The 17,213-nt window shown below is 37.9% G+C and overlaps 1 protein-coding gene across 3 annotated transcripts in view; it reads left to right on the top strand.

The window, feature by feature from the left end:
- The window catches only part of rnf213b (ring finger protein 213b), a 32,921-nt gene that overhangs the window by 14,727 nt on the left and 981 nt on the right, over positions 1 to 17,213 (top strand). For all 3 annotated transcript variants that reach the window (XM_084434151.1, XM_084434152.1, XM_084434153.1), the window contains 37 exons: positions 83 to 219; positions 324 to 422; positions 585 to 718; positions 800 to 916; positions 1,344 to 1,393; positions 1,501 to 1,657; positions 1,791 to 1,926; positions 2,340 to 2,528; positions 2,629 to 2,762; positions 2,906 to 3,081; positions 3,189 to 3,392; positions 3,608 to 3,795; positions 3,947 to 4,067; positions 4,258 to 4,358; positions 4,529 to 4,711; positions 4,786 to 4,931; positions 6,107 to 6,206; positions 6,377 to 6,488; positions 6,867 to 7,065; positions 7,175 to 7,365; positions 7,681 to 7,803; positions 9,566 to 9,676; positions 9,905 to 10,147; positions 10,242 to 10,323; positions 10,419 to 10,453; positions 10,546 to 10,794; positions 10,983 to 11,148; positions 11,853 to 11,938; positions 12,046 to 12,282; positions 12,413 to 12,545; positions 12,652 to 12,735; positions 12,903 to 13,083; positions 13,952 to 14,153; positions 14,253 to 14,330; positions 14,524 to 14,721; positions 14,844 to 14,933; positions 16,562 to 16,737. In XM_084434151.1, coding sequence (XP_084290277.1) covers positions 83 to 219; positions 324 to 422; positions 585 to 718; positions 800 to 916; positions 1,344 to 1,393; positions 1,501 to 1,657; positions 1,791 to 1,926; positions 2,340 to 2,528; positions 2,629 to 2,762; positions 2,906 to 3,081; positions 3,189 to 3,392; positions 3,608 to 3,795; positions 3,947 to 4,067; positions 4,258 to 4,358; positions 4,529 to 4,711; positions 4,786 to 4,931; positions 6,107 to 6,206; positions 6,377 to 6,488; positions 6,867 to 7,065; positions 7,175 to 7,365; positions 7,681 to 7,803; positions 9,566 to 9,676; positions 9,905 to 10,147; positions 10,242 to 10,323; positions 10,419 to 10,453; positions 10,546 to 10,794; positions 10,983 to 11,148; positions 11,853 to 11,938; positions 12,046 to 12,282; positions 12,413 to 12,545; positions 12,652 to 12,735; positions 12,903 to 13,083; positions 13,952 to 14,153; positions 14,253 to 14,330; positions 14,524 to 14,721; positions 14,844 to 14,933; positions 16,562 to 16,737 — 5,348 coding nt within the window. The remainder of the gene's footprint in view (positions 1 to 82; positions 220 to 323; positions 423 to 584; positions 719 to 799; positions 917 to 1,343; positions 1,394 to 1,500; positions 1,658 to 1,790; positions 1,927 to 2,339; positions 2,529 to 2,628; positions 2,763 to 2,905; positions 3,082 to 3,188; positions 3,393 to 3,607; positions 3,796 to 3,946; positions 4,068 to 4,257; positions 4,359 to 4,528; positions 4,712 to 4,785; positions 4,932 to 6,106; positions 6,207 to 6,376; positions 6,489 to 6,866; positions 7,066 to 7,174; positions 7,366 to 7,680; positions 7,804 to 9,565; positions 9,677 to 9,904; positions 10,148 to 10,241; positions 10,324 to 10,418; positions 10,454 to 10,545; positions 10,795 to 10,982; positions 11,149 to 11,852; positions 11,939 to 12,045; positions 12,283 to 12,412; positions 12,546 to 12,651; positions 12,736 to 12,902; positions 13,084 to 13,951; positions 14,154 to 14,252; positions 14,331 to 14,523; positions 14,722 to 14,843; positions 14,934 to 16,561; positions 16,738 to 17,213) is intronic.

Genomic DNA, 17,213 nt, shown 5'->3' with positions numbered 1-17,213 from the left:
TAATGTTTTACAGATGACAGACAATAGATGCACTTTTCCTAAGACTTTTAAGAGACTTAACAATGCTCATGTTTTCTGCTAGGTAACCACATTCTCTAATCTTCTCACTGGGGCTGATGTGAGAAATCTTGCTCCAGCCTTGGGTTTGTCCACCAAGCGGTTTCTTCTGCTCTCTTTACACCAATTTGACACAGAAGTTTCTTTTTGCAGCAAAATACGGTTAATTTGATAATTTTTTTAATTATATATTTAATTTATTCAGTACCTTTCACTTTAGTAACAAATGGTCAACAATTTGTTGTATGTTATCTCTTTTTCCACAGGTCATTCCTGATGGAATCTGGGCTGTCTCTACACATTCTCTTGGTTCAGATGGACATGGAAGAGTCGTTGTGCAAAAATGAACTTATTGCTTCAGCGAAGTGAGTCTTTTGATGTTGGTGGCTAAAAAACAATGAAATCTCTGAGAAAGACTTTTAGAAAAAAGTGGATTACGTTACTCACATTTTACAGTATACTTGCATCAGATTTCAGTTTAGTAACAGTCAGTCATCACATTTCATCTTTTATTCCTCTTACCTCAGGTACTGTACCATGAATGAAATATTATCCTTAAAGTCGGATGAATGCAATGTCTATACTGTGTTCATAACAAAGCTCTCCCGAATTGGGGAGCAATGTACAACAAGTGGCAACAAGTACATTGGCTTTCAAGGAGGTAAGTGGACCTATTTTGGTTGGTGAAACGTGTTTAGATATTATTGTCAAATAACAAGTATCTTTATCTTTTTTACTAAAGGAGTTTGGCTGTCTGCTCATATTGATGACCTCAGAGATTCTGATGACATGAGCTTAAATCTTCAGGCTTTTTGTGGAATACCTATAAGTAAACTCATCTCTCAGACAATCCAGTCAGGTATGTAAGGACCAAATGCTGCCTGCAATTTGTACATCCACTAATTGCTAAAATTGAAAAATATTTTTCAGATTTATTAGTGGTGCTGGCTAAGGCAACAATATATTTTTAAACAATCCCCTAACACTTAATATTAAACTCAACAAACATGAATTATCCCTCAAATTGTGCAACTTATTGAGGAGAAGTGTAAGTGGTTGGTCTTACAGTTTCTACCTGGTAGATGATAAAAATCCTATAGACTTGCACTGAAGAAGAGACCCAAGCCATATCAAGGGTCTATAAACACCAAGAACACAACACCCTGGAAACCACCCACGACAGTATCATTGTGGCAAGCTTTGCCCAAGCAAGCACCATTAATATTTGATTTAAAACTAATTGAAAACCTTTTACAAGATGCAAGAAAAACAGTATTCTTTTACAGATGTCAAGCAATCAGAAGAAATGGATACAAGTGGACCAGAAAGTGAGAGGGTAAAATGCTTTAAGCTTGCAACAGATAAGTTTAAACATATATTTTGATGTGCCATATGGGAAGAAATTGCATTATTCTGACTAAAACATAATTAATTTGTTGTCAGGGAGATTCAGTACATCTACACAGTTTGTCCCTAATAAGAGCCTGCACCCAGAAAGCTGCTTCATTGCTGAGAGATGTAGGCAAAAAAACCTCCAGGAGTATGGAGCGCATGAACATATTGCTTGGTCTTCTGGGAGGTGACCCTGGGCGGATAGGAGGTCAGTTTGCCCACCCCCCCCCCCCCCGCCTTATTTTTTTTTTTTTATATGTATGCTACAAGTCCTACTGAAACTAGAAACTGTCCGAAATTATTAGCTTAAGTTACAAATATTTGTTTATATACATTTACAGTACGGTTCCAGGAAGTGTTGCTAAGGAGGCTGGAGTTTGCACTGATGCGGAAGGAGGAGATGGTTCATAATCCAGAAGACTGGGCTTATAAAGTGGCAAAGAACCATAAAGCTCTGCAGGAAGGTGGAACACTTCGGTACTGCAGTACTATAATGCAACTAGCATTAACAATCTATCATCTATATATCCCAGATGGTCAAAAACAGCCGATGCTCAGGGCCAATTATATCATGTCAATCAAAAGGGGGTAGATAAAAATCTCAGACAGTTAAAACTTGTGGGGAGAAAATAACGGTAACTACTTTGAACTGTTAAAAAATGACTGTAGAATTATGATTTGGAAGCTTTGCATATCTAGCATTTCACAAAGCAAAAATGCCTTTAAAATAATCTCAAGCTTCATCCCTACTAAGGCCTATTGTGACTCTGTGTGTCTGTTATACAAGCAATCAAAACATAAGATAATTAAAGTTTATTCCACTGAATGATCAGCCATAATTAGAGATAACTAACAATTAGCGAGCATAACATTTCTGTGTTTGTGTTCAGGCACACTATGTGGCGCTGTCTACAGGGTGTTGTGACCCCAGTGTTGGCCCAAGTGTTAGAAGTGTTAGACAGAGACTGCAACTTGAACCTACTGTATGGAGAAGGGCTCAGTGAGGGTCTGTCTCAGTTCTGGCTGGATATCTTTGAAGATCAACAGCTCCTTGACCTAACTCTCTTTCAAAATGCAAGGTATCTTCAATGCATGAAACCTGCTTATGATTAAATGCGGCATTCAATTGGTTTTGAATATCTGACTTTAACTGATGAGGTGGATTTTTACGTCTTTCAGCGCTCCAGAACAGGAGATTAATGTGCAGTGTCAGCTGTTTGTTGGAGAAGTGGAACGACGCTGTGCTGCTCCTTTTAGCTGGCGGATAAAAGCATACTGCCAGAGTTTGTGGGAGGAATCAGAGTTTGTGCGAAGTGAGTTCTCTTGCTTTGCGTTTGGCTAAAGTTGGCCTGTTAGCTAACCAGATACCAAATACACTTGTACTTAAAACACCTTTATCTTTGGAATGCAAAGTCATGCTAAACTTTATACTTAATGCTTTTTCATTTTCTCTCAGGCACTGAGAAAGGCAGCAAAGCAATGATTCTACAGTTTGTTAGTGCTGTTTCAGACAGTGGACTGGGCAGCTATATTCAGAAACTCTCAGAGGAAGAGAAAGTTCATTTGGGTCAGCGTTACTTGACTGATCATGTTCTTTTGTCATTCAAAGTCCGCTCTGAGGAAGAGCTTTGGGTGAGATACAAATGTTTTGTCTTTATGGCAACCAATTTGTTTTCACATGACTCTCATTTTAATGTGGGCGTCTTTGAGTGTGTGTATGTATTATTATTTTTTTGCAGGTCTTTCGTACTGCAGTGCTGGGTTGTGTGTTTGCTCTGCAAATGGAGATGTCAGTAACTCCCGAGCTCTCTCCATCATGGATCCTTGCAGCAGCCCAAATCTACGCCCCACGCATGGACACATTATCACATACCCTTCAGCTCAACCCTCAGCTGGTTCACATCATCCAGCGAGAAAGATCAAAAAGAGAAAGCCCTGAAATGGTGAGGAGCAGGAGTGTAGCATGGATTTTCATGTTGATTTAGGATTGTTTATGCTAGTCTGGTTATGCTGTTCATCAGCAAAACTTAGTTAGTTGGTCAACACATGCTGGTGACTTAGATTCCAGTGCCTATTTAAACTACTGCTATGTAGCAATATAACCTTCAGTGTGCAGTTAAACTACTAAATGATGACTAATGAGACTGTTTCATTACAGTGTGAAGACATTCTAGCTGTTGGTATCTGTGTTGAAGAAACAAAGCTCCTACCCGTAACATCACTACCTGAATGCCAGACCTTCTTGCAAGGAGTTGAGAAACTTCAGCCATGTTTAGAGAGAGTGCTTAGTCCAGACTACAGCGCCCTCTGCAGCCCTGGCTGTCTCAAACACCTAAATACTATAAAGTGAGTTATAAAGAATGCTCCAGAATTAGAAAATAGGATAATTTGAAAACTTGATTTTATATTAACAAAGATTTTTATATATATTATGACATATTTATGTAATGAATTCTTATTCAATTCATATCGTAATTTTTTTTTTTTTTTTTCTTAGGTCAGTGTGGCAGGGGTTGCTGCTAGTGGCTGCTTTCATTGAAAAGGTGGTCATCAAAATGAAAGTTGGAGATGAGCGGATAAAAGCACTGACTCTGAAACACTGCAGTCAGTTCCATGGGGTCAGTCTAGGCTTATTGTCTGCTCTGTTTATTACTTTTGTACGAGACATTGAAGCCATTTGTGCTGTAGTAAAATTTGAGTGCTTATAGCAAATTTTCTCAGGATAGATGCTAAATCAAAGTGACACATTTGATTTTAGAACCCTACAAGCTCTTAGCATATATGCTGCTTATATTTCCTTTCTCACAGCTAATGGAAGGGTCTCCTGATTTGAGGACCACAGACAATCTTCGGAAAATCATCCGCATACTCAATGATTACCACGATGAGTCCATCATCAGAGAACTGAGGTACACTTGAATTTCTTTTGAGCTGTATAATTTGAGATGATATGTTTGATTTTATTTGAAACTATGTAACAATATTTTATTGTAATATATTTAAATCTGCATTTTACTTTACTAAGCATTACTGAATGATTTATAACCTTTGTTTATTTCTGTATACTCTTTCTTCACAGATATGGTTTGAAGTGCTCTGTGTGTCTGTTAGATTTGTCAGAGCCCACTTCTCTTCCTTGTGAGCATGTGTTTTGTCTGTCCTGTCTGAGGAGATCCACAGAGAGAGAAGAAGCGAAGTACTGTCCCAAGTGCAGGGCACCTCTATCGAACAATTACCGGCCCATTGTCTCCACAACCATAGAGTGAGTTTAATTTCTTGTTCTTGGTAACTTCTGATATATATAGTCTGTAAAGTCTGAGTTTTTGTCTGTTACAGCTTAGCCCTGAAGCAGCATAGAGAGATAAGAAAATGCTGTAACACATTTTTCCTGGAGGTGGTTTCTCGCTTCTGTCTGACTGATGATCAAGACCCCACAGAGGACCTGGTGGAACTGCTTTTCTCTCTCCTCATCTTGGCACAAGGTGGGTGAATTTCATTGTGGAATTTTCCATCTCAAAATTTTATTTCTGTACAATAAATAAGGACTGGAACTTTCAAGCTTCAAAAAGAAAAAAAAAATTGCATTCAAATATGCGATGTTCTGTATTCCAAGTCTTCTGAAATCATACAATAGCTTTGTGTGAAAAACAGGCCGAAGTTTAAAGGGGTGGTTGATTATGATTTCACTTTTCTAACTTTAGTTAGTGTGTAATGTTGCTGTTTGAGCATAAACAACACCTGCAAAGTTACAACGCTTAAAGTTCAAAGCAAAGGGAGATATTTGCTTTTAAAGAAAAGGACTACAACAAATGGCTGGAAGGGACTACACGACATTCCTCCAGGGTTAGTGACATCACTAACCCTAAAATATACATAAACCCCGCCCCCGGGAACACGCAGTCCATGTTGAGAAGAGGAAAAGTTGTTGTATAAGAGTACATTTGTGAGTCAGCTCAAACTGTAGCATCCATCTTTTCACATGCAATAGCATGTCACTCTGTAGGCATCTCACAACAGTTCCTATATGAGCGATTTATAGATCATCATGACAGAATATGCTAATTGAAGATAGTTAACTCCACATCAGCAACATAAATTCATCAACTAACCATTCAGAGACGTCCTGTTGCATTCTACATGTTGTCACTTCTTCTTGAGTTTCTCCATCTTTGTCTGACTCCGTTTTAACATTAAAGGCAGAACAGTTTCTATCATTTTAGTGTGTCTGCGTGAGGTAATTGCAGCTGCTAACACACACGAGCTCTTGAAGCTCCGCCCCCTGCAGCAGCTCATTTGCATTTAAAGGGCCAGGCACAAAACAGTGCGTTTTTGCTCACCCTCAAAAATTGACAACTTCAACATGCTATATAAAAATATCTGTGGGGTATTTTGAGCTAAAACTTCACACACACACTCTGGGGACATCAGAGATATATTTTACATCATGTGAAAAGGGCATTATACAACCCCTTTAAAACATAATAATTTCCCCCTCCAATATGCTAATAACATGAGAACTGCTATGAACGGATGATTGAGTTTTGAGAAACAGGTCAACCAAATCATTACAAAGATCTAGAAAGAATGATTTATTCTATAATATGAATTATAATATGTTATCTTTTTAATGTTTATGTTTACATGTCTAACATTACAGGAGATGTTTATAAGACCAGAGAGCTCACCCCATTTTTGGAATGTGTTGACCAGAGTCCTGTGGTGCGCTCTGTGCTGCCTAAACTCCTTCTGCAATACAGGTGTTGCAATACTGACAACACATACATACACTTTAACACACCAGGCATATGTGACTTTTTATGTATGTCTTTAAATATGCAGTATATAGTGACTTGTTCTGTTCAAAGTTGTCTTGTGAGTTTTGGTCATTTTTTATTAAGAGCGGTATTAAATAAGATAATCTCTTCAGTTTCAAACAGGTGAAGAAGCATATTCAAAGGTACTTAGAAGACCTGGAGAACAATATTCTGGACCAGGAGGACGGAACTGAACTCTATCGACTCTTTGTTAACTGTTTCCAGGTGTGTCATAATCTCACCCTTTTGTCTTGTATTTACTCAATAATGGCACTTGGTTAGGCAAGTATCACTTTTACTATTGTATGAGTACTAAACTTTGGCTCTTAATCTGTTTTGTACCATGAATGATTTATTAAATGTGATCATACAGAAAAATCCCAGGGTGGACTCTTCTGACTCTTTTGTTTTGGGCCAGTAAGCAACCTTCTATCATTGCCTTAGCACCATCCAGAGTACCTTAGCAAATGCCCAACAATGCACTAAAAACGTGTTTTTTTTCATGTAGTATAATCACCAATGGCTGTATTCCGATTTCAGCCACATACATTTTTATCTAAAGTCTGCATATGTCTCTCTAAAAGCAGAATTATGTTTATTCAGGATTCCCTGTTTTGTTCTGGATTAAATGGAGATCATAGACATCTGAAGGACAACTCAAGCTTCCTTAGCCGACTGGCTCGTAAACAGACACCTTCCAGACAGAATGACCCAGCTGAGTTTCTGCTGTCTATGGCTCACCTCAGAATGTGTCTGGACTCTGCTGCCCGTATCCTGTCTAGAGCTGTCAGCCAAAGAACCGGTAAGAGGGTCTTCTGGTCTGACTGATTCATGGCAGTTATATTGCAAATTAATGAATAACAGTAGATAACATTTGCAAAACTGTGTGCAATCCTTTTGATGTCTTTCAGATAATTTTGATGAAGTGGAGATAAAGCTTTTGGAGCAGGTGAAGGCTGTGTGTGAATACTGTGACAACGACTGGTACAGAGTTTACCTGCTTCGAGCACTCAACAGGCAGGCTGGCATGGACTGTCTGCAAGCACTGATCAACAGCACTGATTATGAATGGATATTTCCTGCGGAGATACTACGCCTTCATGTATGGACATTCAAAATTATGTTGTTTTTAGGGTGTTTACAGTATTATATAGTTAGTATAAAATTAGGTTTGGAAAAATTGTAGCTGTTCCATTTGTAACCCCTCTCACCGGCTCCTTCACACCCCGCTCCGTGCGGGTCTCGAACCCGGGTCTCCGGCATGAGAGTCTGGCACTCTAGCAAGGAGGCTAAAGGCTGCAGCCCCTAGCATCTGTCGCTAGAGCGCCAATTGAGATTAGGGGAGTGAGGTTTACTCGCACAGCAACTACTAGCTGGCCTCCGTTACACATTATCATTATTATTTTCTCTTTTACAGAGGTTGATTCCTGCAGAGGTGGATCGTTTTTTGTGTTGTGGTCAGTCATACCACATTCTTAGAGATGGAGTGGGAGAAGCACTGCAGGAAGGCACCACAAATGGACTCAAAGATGCTCTACGGGTCAGTGTCTACATCTGTTTAAAAAAAAAAAAGTATTTAAAAAAAAATTATGTCAGATGTCTTATTAAAGGAGCATTTCACCCATGGGAACATTGATCTTTATTGAAAGTGGGTCATATATGTAGTCGAAATGTAAAATTAATTTTGAATTTGGTGCCTTCTTGGCCGAGGAAAGAAAGAAAGTAACTTCAGGACGCATTTGTATGAAAGACACCAACTCCCACAATGCACCACATTGCACAGCTGCGCAAGCCACTCCCACTAATCCAGAAAGCGCATATCTGCCTAAGAGAAATAACTCTTCCGTCTACAAGGCTAGCTACCACCAGAGCTTGAAATTAATTTCACACAAAATGTCTAGTTAGTTGGCGAACTCATTAGTGAATTACTCTTCATTTGTATTTCTTTCGAAGTGGTGAATTATTGCATTGTAACGTTACCTGGATGTTCAGTCAGATGCGGTGCGAAACTAGGATAGTTCACAACACAAACGTCTGTGTCCTCGTCTGATTCACAACACAAACGTCCGTGTCCTCGTCTGATTCAGAGATTTCATCCAGGAGAAGTTGTCATTGTTGAAATTCTTTGCCACAGTCGGACTCTATCTCTGTGTTCGTAGCGGTTCGTAGTTGCATAGTGAGATCACCGGCGCCACCAGTCCGCCCTAACCCGAGCCAGTCCGGGCTCCTCGTCCGTGGCAGGCAGGTCTTCTGCCTCGGCTGCTCTTCGCTATAATGCGGCTTGTAAAGGTAGCCACAAACACCTGATTCAAGCATCAGACTTCCGAAATCCTCTTCCTCTATATCATATTGAGTACTCTCCTCCGCTATTGTCATAACTTTACATCTGTCTCCACAGCGCCTGTTAGCTTAGCTTCCAAACAAGATGGAGGATATTGCTTTTAGTTTCAGAAAGTCAAGTCCCACCCACTGATCTGTAATAGGCCTGTAGCGTGAGCGGTTCCCGCCCCCTGGGAAAGATGAGGAACGAGTGTCTGTAGTCTCTACACTTTTCAATGAAATGTGACTTCCTGCTTATTATGACGCAAAATGATGATTTTTACGTCATAATAAGCAGGAAGTAAAACACTTAAATCCTTATTTCTCCCATCTCAGGGAAAAATGGATGAAAAATCCACATTTATTATAATATATGACTGGGTTTCTAACAATACAAAGCTTAATGCAAATGGGTGAAGTGTCCCTTTAAGGACACATTTGAGAGTGCCAAGTTGTTTGTTGATGCACTGTATAATGTTACACTACTTTTCAAAAGTTTGTGGTAAGATATATGTATTTTTTTTAATTTTCCTAATGCTTACCAGGGATGCATGTATTTGAAGTGTTTTCTATTTTATTGTATTTTAAAATGTAATTTATTCATGTGAAGGCGAAGCTGAAGGTTCAGTATCATTACTCCAGTCTTCATTGTCACATGATTCTTCAGAAATAATTATAATATGCTGATTTGATACTCAACCAACATTTCTTATTATTGTCAATGTTGAAAACGGTTGTGCTGCTTAATATTTTTATAGAAATGATTTTGCATTTTTTAGGATTCTTTGAGAAAGTATAAAAAACAGCATTTGAATGTCAGTAAAGAATGTATTTGTCACATTTAATCAATTTAATGCATCCTTGCTGAACAAAAGTATAATTTTCTTTAAAAAAAAAGAAAATCTTGATCCCAAACTTCTGAACAGTGGTGTATAATGTACTTGGAGCTGGAGTGTAAACAGTTTTATAAAAAACTTTTTCAGACAATGGGTGGTTCTGGCCCACTGAAAAACATCCTGCTGACTCTAGCTGTGTTCAGGCAGGTCACCTGTCGCTTCATGTCAACTGAAAGAGCTATATATCCTCAGGCACAGGTAAGTGTTGGTTAGGTTTCATGAGTTTATTAACCCAGATATCAATTGGAATCAATACACAGTAGGACTATATTTGAAATTGGAACAAAGTTTCACATACTTATCATTCTGATGTTTTAAATGTATCCAACCTGTAATAGTAACATGTTTGAGCATGAATGCCTTTATGAGATTCTCAAAAAATGGCAAAACACTCCTGGCAGACTAAATTTTCCTCTCTGTGAACAGGAGATCAGGCTCTTGGAGGACGTTATTAGAGAGAACATCTCAGGACATGCCAGAGAGCTCTGCACTGCTCTCTTATCCAATCAGATCGGAGGTCCAGGATCTAACCTGAGTCTCAGTGCAGGTGTACCTGCTCAGCGTCGTCCTGTACTGGAGCTCCTAGTGCATGCTAGCGCGGTGTTTTACAGTGGAACCAGACTGTTCAGTCCCCTCTACAACATCGCCTCTCAACCTCAGAACATGACAGTGAGGACCACTACTTAAGGAATTATACAGATTTAGATTTTTGAATGGATCAGGATGATAATTAAAATAGCCATGCTTCTCTACTCATCCTCAGGAAGCCTTTCTTCCCACAATGCCTGACGACCATACCAGTGAGGCCCGGCAGTGGCTCAAAGAGGGAAAACTGCAGATGTACTGTGAGTGTGACTTGTTCATGAAGTCAATGAAAATAATAATATTTCTTTAAATGCCACCTAACTAAAATAATTTGTTTTTCATTCCGACCTTATAGATTGTTCTAATGGTCATGCATGCTTTGTGGGAGAGGTGAGATATTTTCTTTCATTTTCAGTTGAGTGAATTTTGATACTGTAGTCTGGGAAATGATTATGATTGTTTATTTCTCTCCACCTGTTTAGTGTGGTAAACCAGTGGCTTTTTCACATTGTGCCACTTGTAGAGTGCCTATAGGAGGCCATAATCATAAACCAGTGGAAGGTTTTACTCAAGTCAATAGTATCACAGACCTGACAAAACCTGGCCATATACTGGGGCGGGCTGAAAACCGGTTTGAAGCCCCAAACAGGAATCTCACTCTAGCACAGTCTTGTGTCCTACGTCTATGTCTTCACCTGGCCATGTTACAAGGAGCCATTCATCAACAACAGGTAAAAAGGTTGAAAGGAACACTAATGGCAATATGTGTGAGTAAAAGATGACTTATTAGATGTGGTTTTACATGCTAACTCCCTTGGTTTTTGGAAACCATATCTAAATAATGCCAACTACTTAGTAAGTTGGCCACTAGCATTAGAGAATCAAAGCACTGTTTTCTAAAGGCCTTGGTTCTTCACAGGGCATCAGAAATATGATCAAACCAAATGTTTATGATGTCGAAGAATTCCTTTGGCAACATCTTGAGAAGGACATGGAGGTTCTTGGGAAGACTTTGAATCTTAACATGGATGACTGTGCCATTATAATTCATCTGATCTTCAGCAAGGCTCTACAGACCACCTCAGGTATCCATATTAATCTTGACTAAAGTTAAACCTTCTTGAAGTTTTGACAGTGTTGCATGCATTTTACTTACAGTAGTAACAAAGAATGTTATTTTAGTATTATTTATTTACTATTATAGTATTTATGGTTACACTTTACAACAAGGTCTCATTTGTTAACATTAGTTAATGTATTGACTAACATGAACTAACAATCAGCAATACATTTGTTACATCTTTGTAAATGCTAGTTAATAAAAATACAGTTCATTGTTCAAGTTAGTTCACAGTGCATTAATTAATGTTAACACAAACAACATTTGATTTTAATAATGTATTATTAAATGTTAAAATTAACATTAACTAAGATTAATGCTGTAGAAGTATTGTTCATTCTTAGTTCAAGTAGCCAACCTGAAAGTAGTTAACTAATGTTAACTAATGAAACCTTATTGTGAAGTGTCATTTTGTCATGTGCTTGTCATTTTTATTTAAATTTTTTATTTTAGGTTTAGTAATTTTGTTACTAATTTTTTTTCAGTTAGTTGCCACAGCAACATTTCAAATTTTTGTGCAAGTTTTTCATCTTATATTTATATTTTATTTCAGCTTTGCTTTAATTACTATTTTTAATAGTTTTAGTTGTAATTGACAGTAACAGCACTGGGGAAAAAATTGTGCAGTCAGAGAGCGTATGTTTGATATTTTTTCCCTCTCTAAATCAGGTGCTGGTGTGGATCTGTCTTCACGGAAGTCCAGAGAGCAGTGGGAGAGTACAGTGTGTAAAACAGTCATCAGTCCTGTTTTACAGGTCAGTCTTGATACTTGTTAAATATCAAGGGGATACATTAAAAGTGTAAATATTAAGTCATATAACCGCATGTCCTTGCTTCTGTCAACCTTTGTTTCTGTTTTCAGGGTATGAACAGAATGTTGGGCTGTGCACAGGAGCAAATTACAGCTGATAATCGACTTTCTAACAGCCCCCTGATAAAGATGATGAGGGGAAACCCTCAACAAATCCTTAATCTCCCCACTAACTGCCCCACCCACCACTCTGCCTTCTGGACCCCCTCACCTGTCCTAACGGTGGAAAGCTTATCGCAGCAAATAGACCAGAGTCAAGCAGCCCTGCTTAAGCTTTTTGTCAATAAGGTTCGTTAACCAAAGACATATAATTATCCAGGTCCTTGCGTCACATTACAGAAGTTGCAAACATGGTTTATAGTAGTCTTTAATCATATTCCCAAACATATATGCACATGTGTGTGTTTGTCTTTTTCAGGTGCACTGCATACGACAGCTGATCCATTTGCCGGCTCTTGCTGCCCTGTTGTCTGATCTAATGAAAGTGCTTCCTTCAGGCTCTGAGACCCAAACCCACACCATCGCTTCACTTCTGCACAGTATTCCTGCTGGTCTGTCATGCTTATACTCACTGGTGGAGAGAGCTAGTTGACTGAATTATGAAGCTTTTGTATACATGTTACATTACTGTACTCTAATTTGTGTTACTGAATATAGGCCACCAGAAGAAATTATTGTCGGAAAGAGTAGAGATCTTCATGAAGGTGTGGAACCAACTCAGAATGGAAATATCCAACAACAGTAAGCTGTTAGAGGTTATAACTTTACAAGTGAATTTAGTCATCATTATAACAGCACAACATTATAATGTATAGAATGAAAAATGGATAAAGGACCGATATTTTGTGCATCCCTATGTAGAAAACACAATAATTTGGCTAACCTGCTGAATTGTTTTATTATTTCAGCTTCAGTGGGTTTGGATCATGCACTTTGTGAAAAAGACCTAACTAAGGAAAGCTCCGGGCAGTTTCTGTCCCTGAGTCGTCGTGGACCAGGCTCATGTCTCCACGCAATCATAGATCTTCTGTCTGAGACCCACAACAGTCTTGTGCGGGAAGCAAGAAAACTCTGTCACCAGGAAGACAGGTGTGTATTTGAGAATGAATGTATACTACTGTTCAAAAATTTGGGGTTGGTAAGATTTTTTTTTATGTTAATGAAGTATTTTATGCTCATTAAGGCTGCGTTTATTTGAATTAAAATTACTGCAAAAAGAAATATTGTGAAATATTATTAATTTAAAAGAACTGTTTTTTATTATTATTTTAATATATTTCAAAATGTAATTTGTTCCTGGAATGGCAAAGCTGAATTTCATGAGCCATTACATAGAGTGACCATACCATACGTCCTCTTTTGCCAGGATTTGTAAATTTGCGAAAATGTCTTGAAAATGAAACTTTTTTACTGTCACTTTTGATCAATTTATTGCATCCTATTATGTAAGAGTATAAGCACATATTAGTTGTGACCATTTTAAGCAAAGAGTATATGTTTACATGACTATAAGTACACGTTTACATGCTGCTCAAAAAGAAGGCTGCATCCTAGTGAGGCTTTGTCCTTCTTAGTCCAGTCCTTTGGAGACGTGTAAGCTAGAGCCCTCCTTAGCATTAAATGCTAGAATGAAACAATCTAGTAAATGCACATGGCTACGTCACACATTTATGCCTTCATCTCCGAACTCAGACAAGCTCAGTGCCGACTCATTTTCCATCAGTTCTTTTTATGAATTGGAATGTGTGCAAAGGATTGTTGGTGATTTAAAGGATATACTTGATGCATCCTTCAAAATAAACTGAATAAAGGGCACTAAATGTAGGCAGCTTTCCAAGGATCCTTCAAATTAAGATAGCCTTCAGCAGCGCTTACTAGAATTATGCAGCCTTCTGTTTGAGAAGCACACTAAATGTGTTTCAACATCTTAATGCATTAGTTGTATTTTATCTTACAGTGACTATAAAGTTCCATTGGCGGCACTGTCCAAGAGCCAACTTGCCCTGTGTCACCCAGAGAGGGAGTTGCTCCCTCTGGTGTTAGCTAACTGCCATTACACACTAAAGAAGGGTCAGCAGACTATGAGCTCCTATGATCATCAGGCTATTGAAAGAGAACTCAGCAGGCGATTTTTTGCAAGCAAGCCACGCATTCAAACAGTGAGTCCACTCATTTTAAACCTTGTTATCATACTGGTGTTCAATATATGACCAGATTCATTGGTTACTTGAGACTTCATAATTATAAATGTATTGCAGGACACTGATAAATATCTGAGAAGACACCATCAGAATTTTATAGAAGTCCTCAAGGAGGTCGGAGCCAAAATACCTCAGGTAATTTCCTTCAGTCTCTTTGCACTTCATTCATTTTATCAAAAACAGTAAGCAAAATGCCTAAAATATAATATAATTCATATAATTATTTATGAATACATTTTTATTTAATTCAAAGTCCACTTGAATATTTCTTTAAATGAAAGCATTTTTTCTTCTTAAGGAATCCTCATTTTTCCCATTTGATTGACAGGAACCTCTAAAGGGCTCTCTGCTCAGCTCCATGAGATCAATGTTACGTTCATTCACTGATGTGTGTGATGCAGTGTATGTCGTGGAGATTGGACTTCGTTTCCTAGGTAAAACTGGAGGAGACCCACAGGCCCTGCTGCTGTCCTATCTGACAGACTCTTTGAAAATGGACCAACACATCTCAAATAACATAGCTGAGGTGAGGCATGTATTTAAAGCAGTAACTTCAAGGAAGTTTAACCAAACAGGTATTTCACCACTAGTCTCAGTGCGTATCACCTGTGTTCTTCTGTAATTCAAATCCACACTTCTTGGTTTCAGGCTTTAAAAGAGAACCGGCTCAGTCAGTGCACAGCCACCTGGCAGCTCCTGACTTGCTGGAAAAGTGAACAGATGATGAGGAAAGGACAGGTAATTTGACATTCAGCCTAGCTGTGATGTGGAACATACAAGAAGGTTGTTTTGAGACACATAGTATTGTACATCATTAAGACACATAGCTATCACATAGTATTTTTACATCTAAGCGATGAATTACGTTTACTTCTGATCTACCTACACTAAGCCAATAGGAAGCGTGCATTAACACAGGTTTTGACCATAACAACATTTCCTCAGTATAGTTCTCAAAAAATTGAGTGTCTATTTACAAGTGCAAATAGTCTGCCTTGTTACACTAACCATTAATCTGAATGAGCTAGACAAAATTACAAAATAAATCTCACTGACAACATAATCGTTGACATGTACTGTAGAATAAGGCGGGTGGCGTTAGCTTTTAACATGACCGACCCAGGTTCGTATCAGCTCAGAGTAGCGTTTATTTGAAATGAAAATTATGAAAACATGGAAATAAATTACCTATAACGGGTATTTAATAGTGGGAATGAAGTGTTTAACGGGTAGGGTTAGAAGTAGGTGTAGGGAAGGTAATGACAAGTACTGTACAAGTAATGTCCCAATAAAGCAGCATCCATTTATTATTTTAATAAATATGATAATATACTCTGAATATGTTATTATTACATAATGTTTTATAATATACTACAATACAGGTGCAAATAGTTTCTGCCACTATTTGCACTAAGTATAAATAGCATCTAACAAATATTTACACTTTGCCGGTGCCTTAGTTTAAAATACACTGCTGTGTAAAAGTTTGGGCTAGGTAAGATTTTTTTTAAAGAAATTGATAGTTTTATTCAGCAAGGCTGCATTAAATTGAGCAAAAGAGACAGTAAATGCATTTATAATGTTGCAAAATTTCTTGTTCAAATAAATGCTGTACTTTCTTACTTTGTTTATCAAAGAATCCTGACAAAAATGCGTCACTGTCTCTACAAAAACAAAATGTTAAGCTGCACAACCGATAATAATCCAAAATGTTTCTTGAGCAGTAAATCAGCATATTAGATGATTTCTGAAGAACTGTCTGACACTGAAGACTGGAGTAATGATGCTGAAAATTCAGCTTTGTCATCTCAGGAATAAAGTCAATTTTAAAATGTATTAAAAAAGAAAACCGTTAATAATATTTTAGAATATTACTGTTTTTACTGAATATTAAATGCAGCCTTTTTCAGCATAAGAGACTTCTTTCAAAAACTTAAAGAAAAATCCCCAAATTTTGAATGGTTGTATATGCATAAATGATTTCTGTTAAAAAGAATGTTTTCACAGTGCATTCTTTGTACAGGCATCTACTACTTCTGCTCAGCTATTTAGCCTGTCACTAAACTGACCCCATTACTAGTAACCTCTGTTGACCTCCTCTGATTGACCCTAAACAACAGAGAGAGTGGACAAACGAGGGTTGTAAATCCAAGGGAGAGTTTGGGTCCGAGTGTGCCAAGCTTTTAACAAGAGAGCGTGTGCCACAAACAACAGTTCAAAGACTTTTAACCCATACTCTTCTGAATAGCTGGACAATATTGATTATTTTTTTTCACGCTTCATTCCAGAACATACTAATGATGTTTTCATCTTTATTGATCCGGTGTATTACGTTTTTTTAATGTAAATCTTTTACAATTTTACAGGATCCATTCCAGCAGTTGTCCAAAGAATTCAGAGATAATCTGAAATCAGAGGAAAGAAAGCAGGTGAAGGTTTTCCTTGACCTCACAGATGTTGACATTTTCTCTTTGGAATTACATGAGATCCTTCAGCTCAGGACCAACAGCACTTTGGAAGACGGCTTCGCTCCGCACTGGGAGTAAGAACTGATCTTATTTTTTTACCTTTTTATTTTTATTTCCCCTGCATTTTAGCCATCTGGACTGCTGGGCTCACCATTTGTGAGAGTGAGTTTTAATGAGGCAAACTAGCTACAAAAGGCAAAATGCTCACAAAAATGTCCTGACCATTTTTCACATAATGCTAGGCATTTGATTAGCAGACTTTTTAAATGTACATTTCATAAGGGATAACCACAGTCAGCCATTCATTATAAACCTTTACAGAATGTCCAGGACCCTAGGACAAAGCATGAAGGGAATGGCATGAAGAAATATACTGCAAAATGCCAGTCAAGTATTTTAAAGATCTGAATAGTAATTTGTTTTAAAACTGGATGACACTGGAACATTTTGATATATGGCTTGTAATTGAAAACATCAATCCAATTCCAAATGACTTGCACCTTAATGTCATTGTTCAGGGTAATTATTGTCAAAATAAAAAGTCAGGAAA

The sequence above is a fragment of the Rutilus rutilus genome (assembly GCF_951802725.1).
Source record: "Rutilus rutilus genome assembly, chromosome: 16".
NCBI classification, from domain to species: Eukaryota; Metazoa; Chordata; class Actinopteri; order Cypriniformes; family Leuciscidae; genus Rutilus; species Rutilus rutilus.
This window is presented reverse-complemented; position numbering and strand designations above follow the sequence as displayed.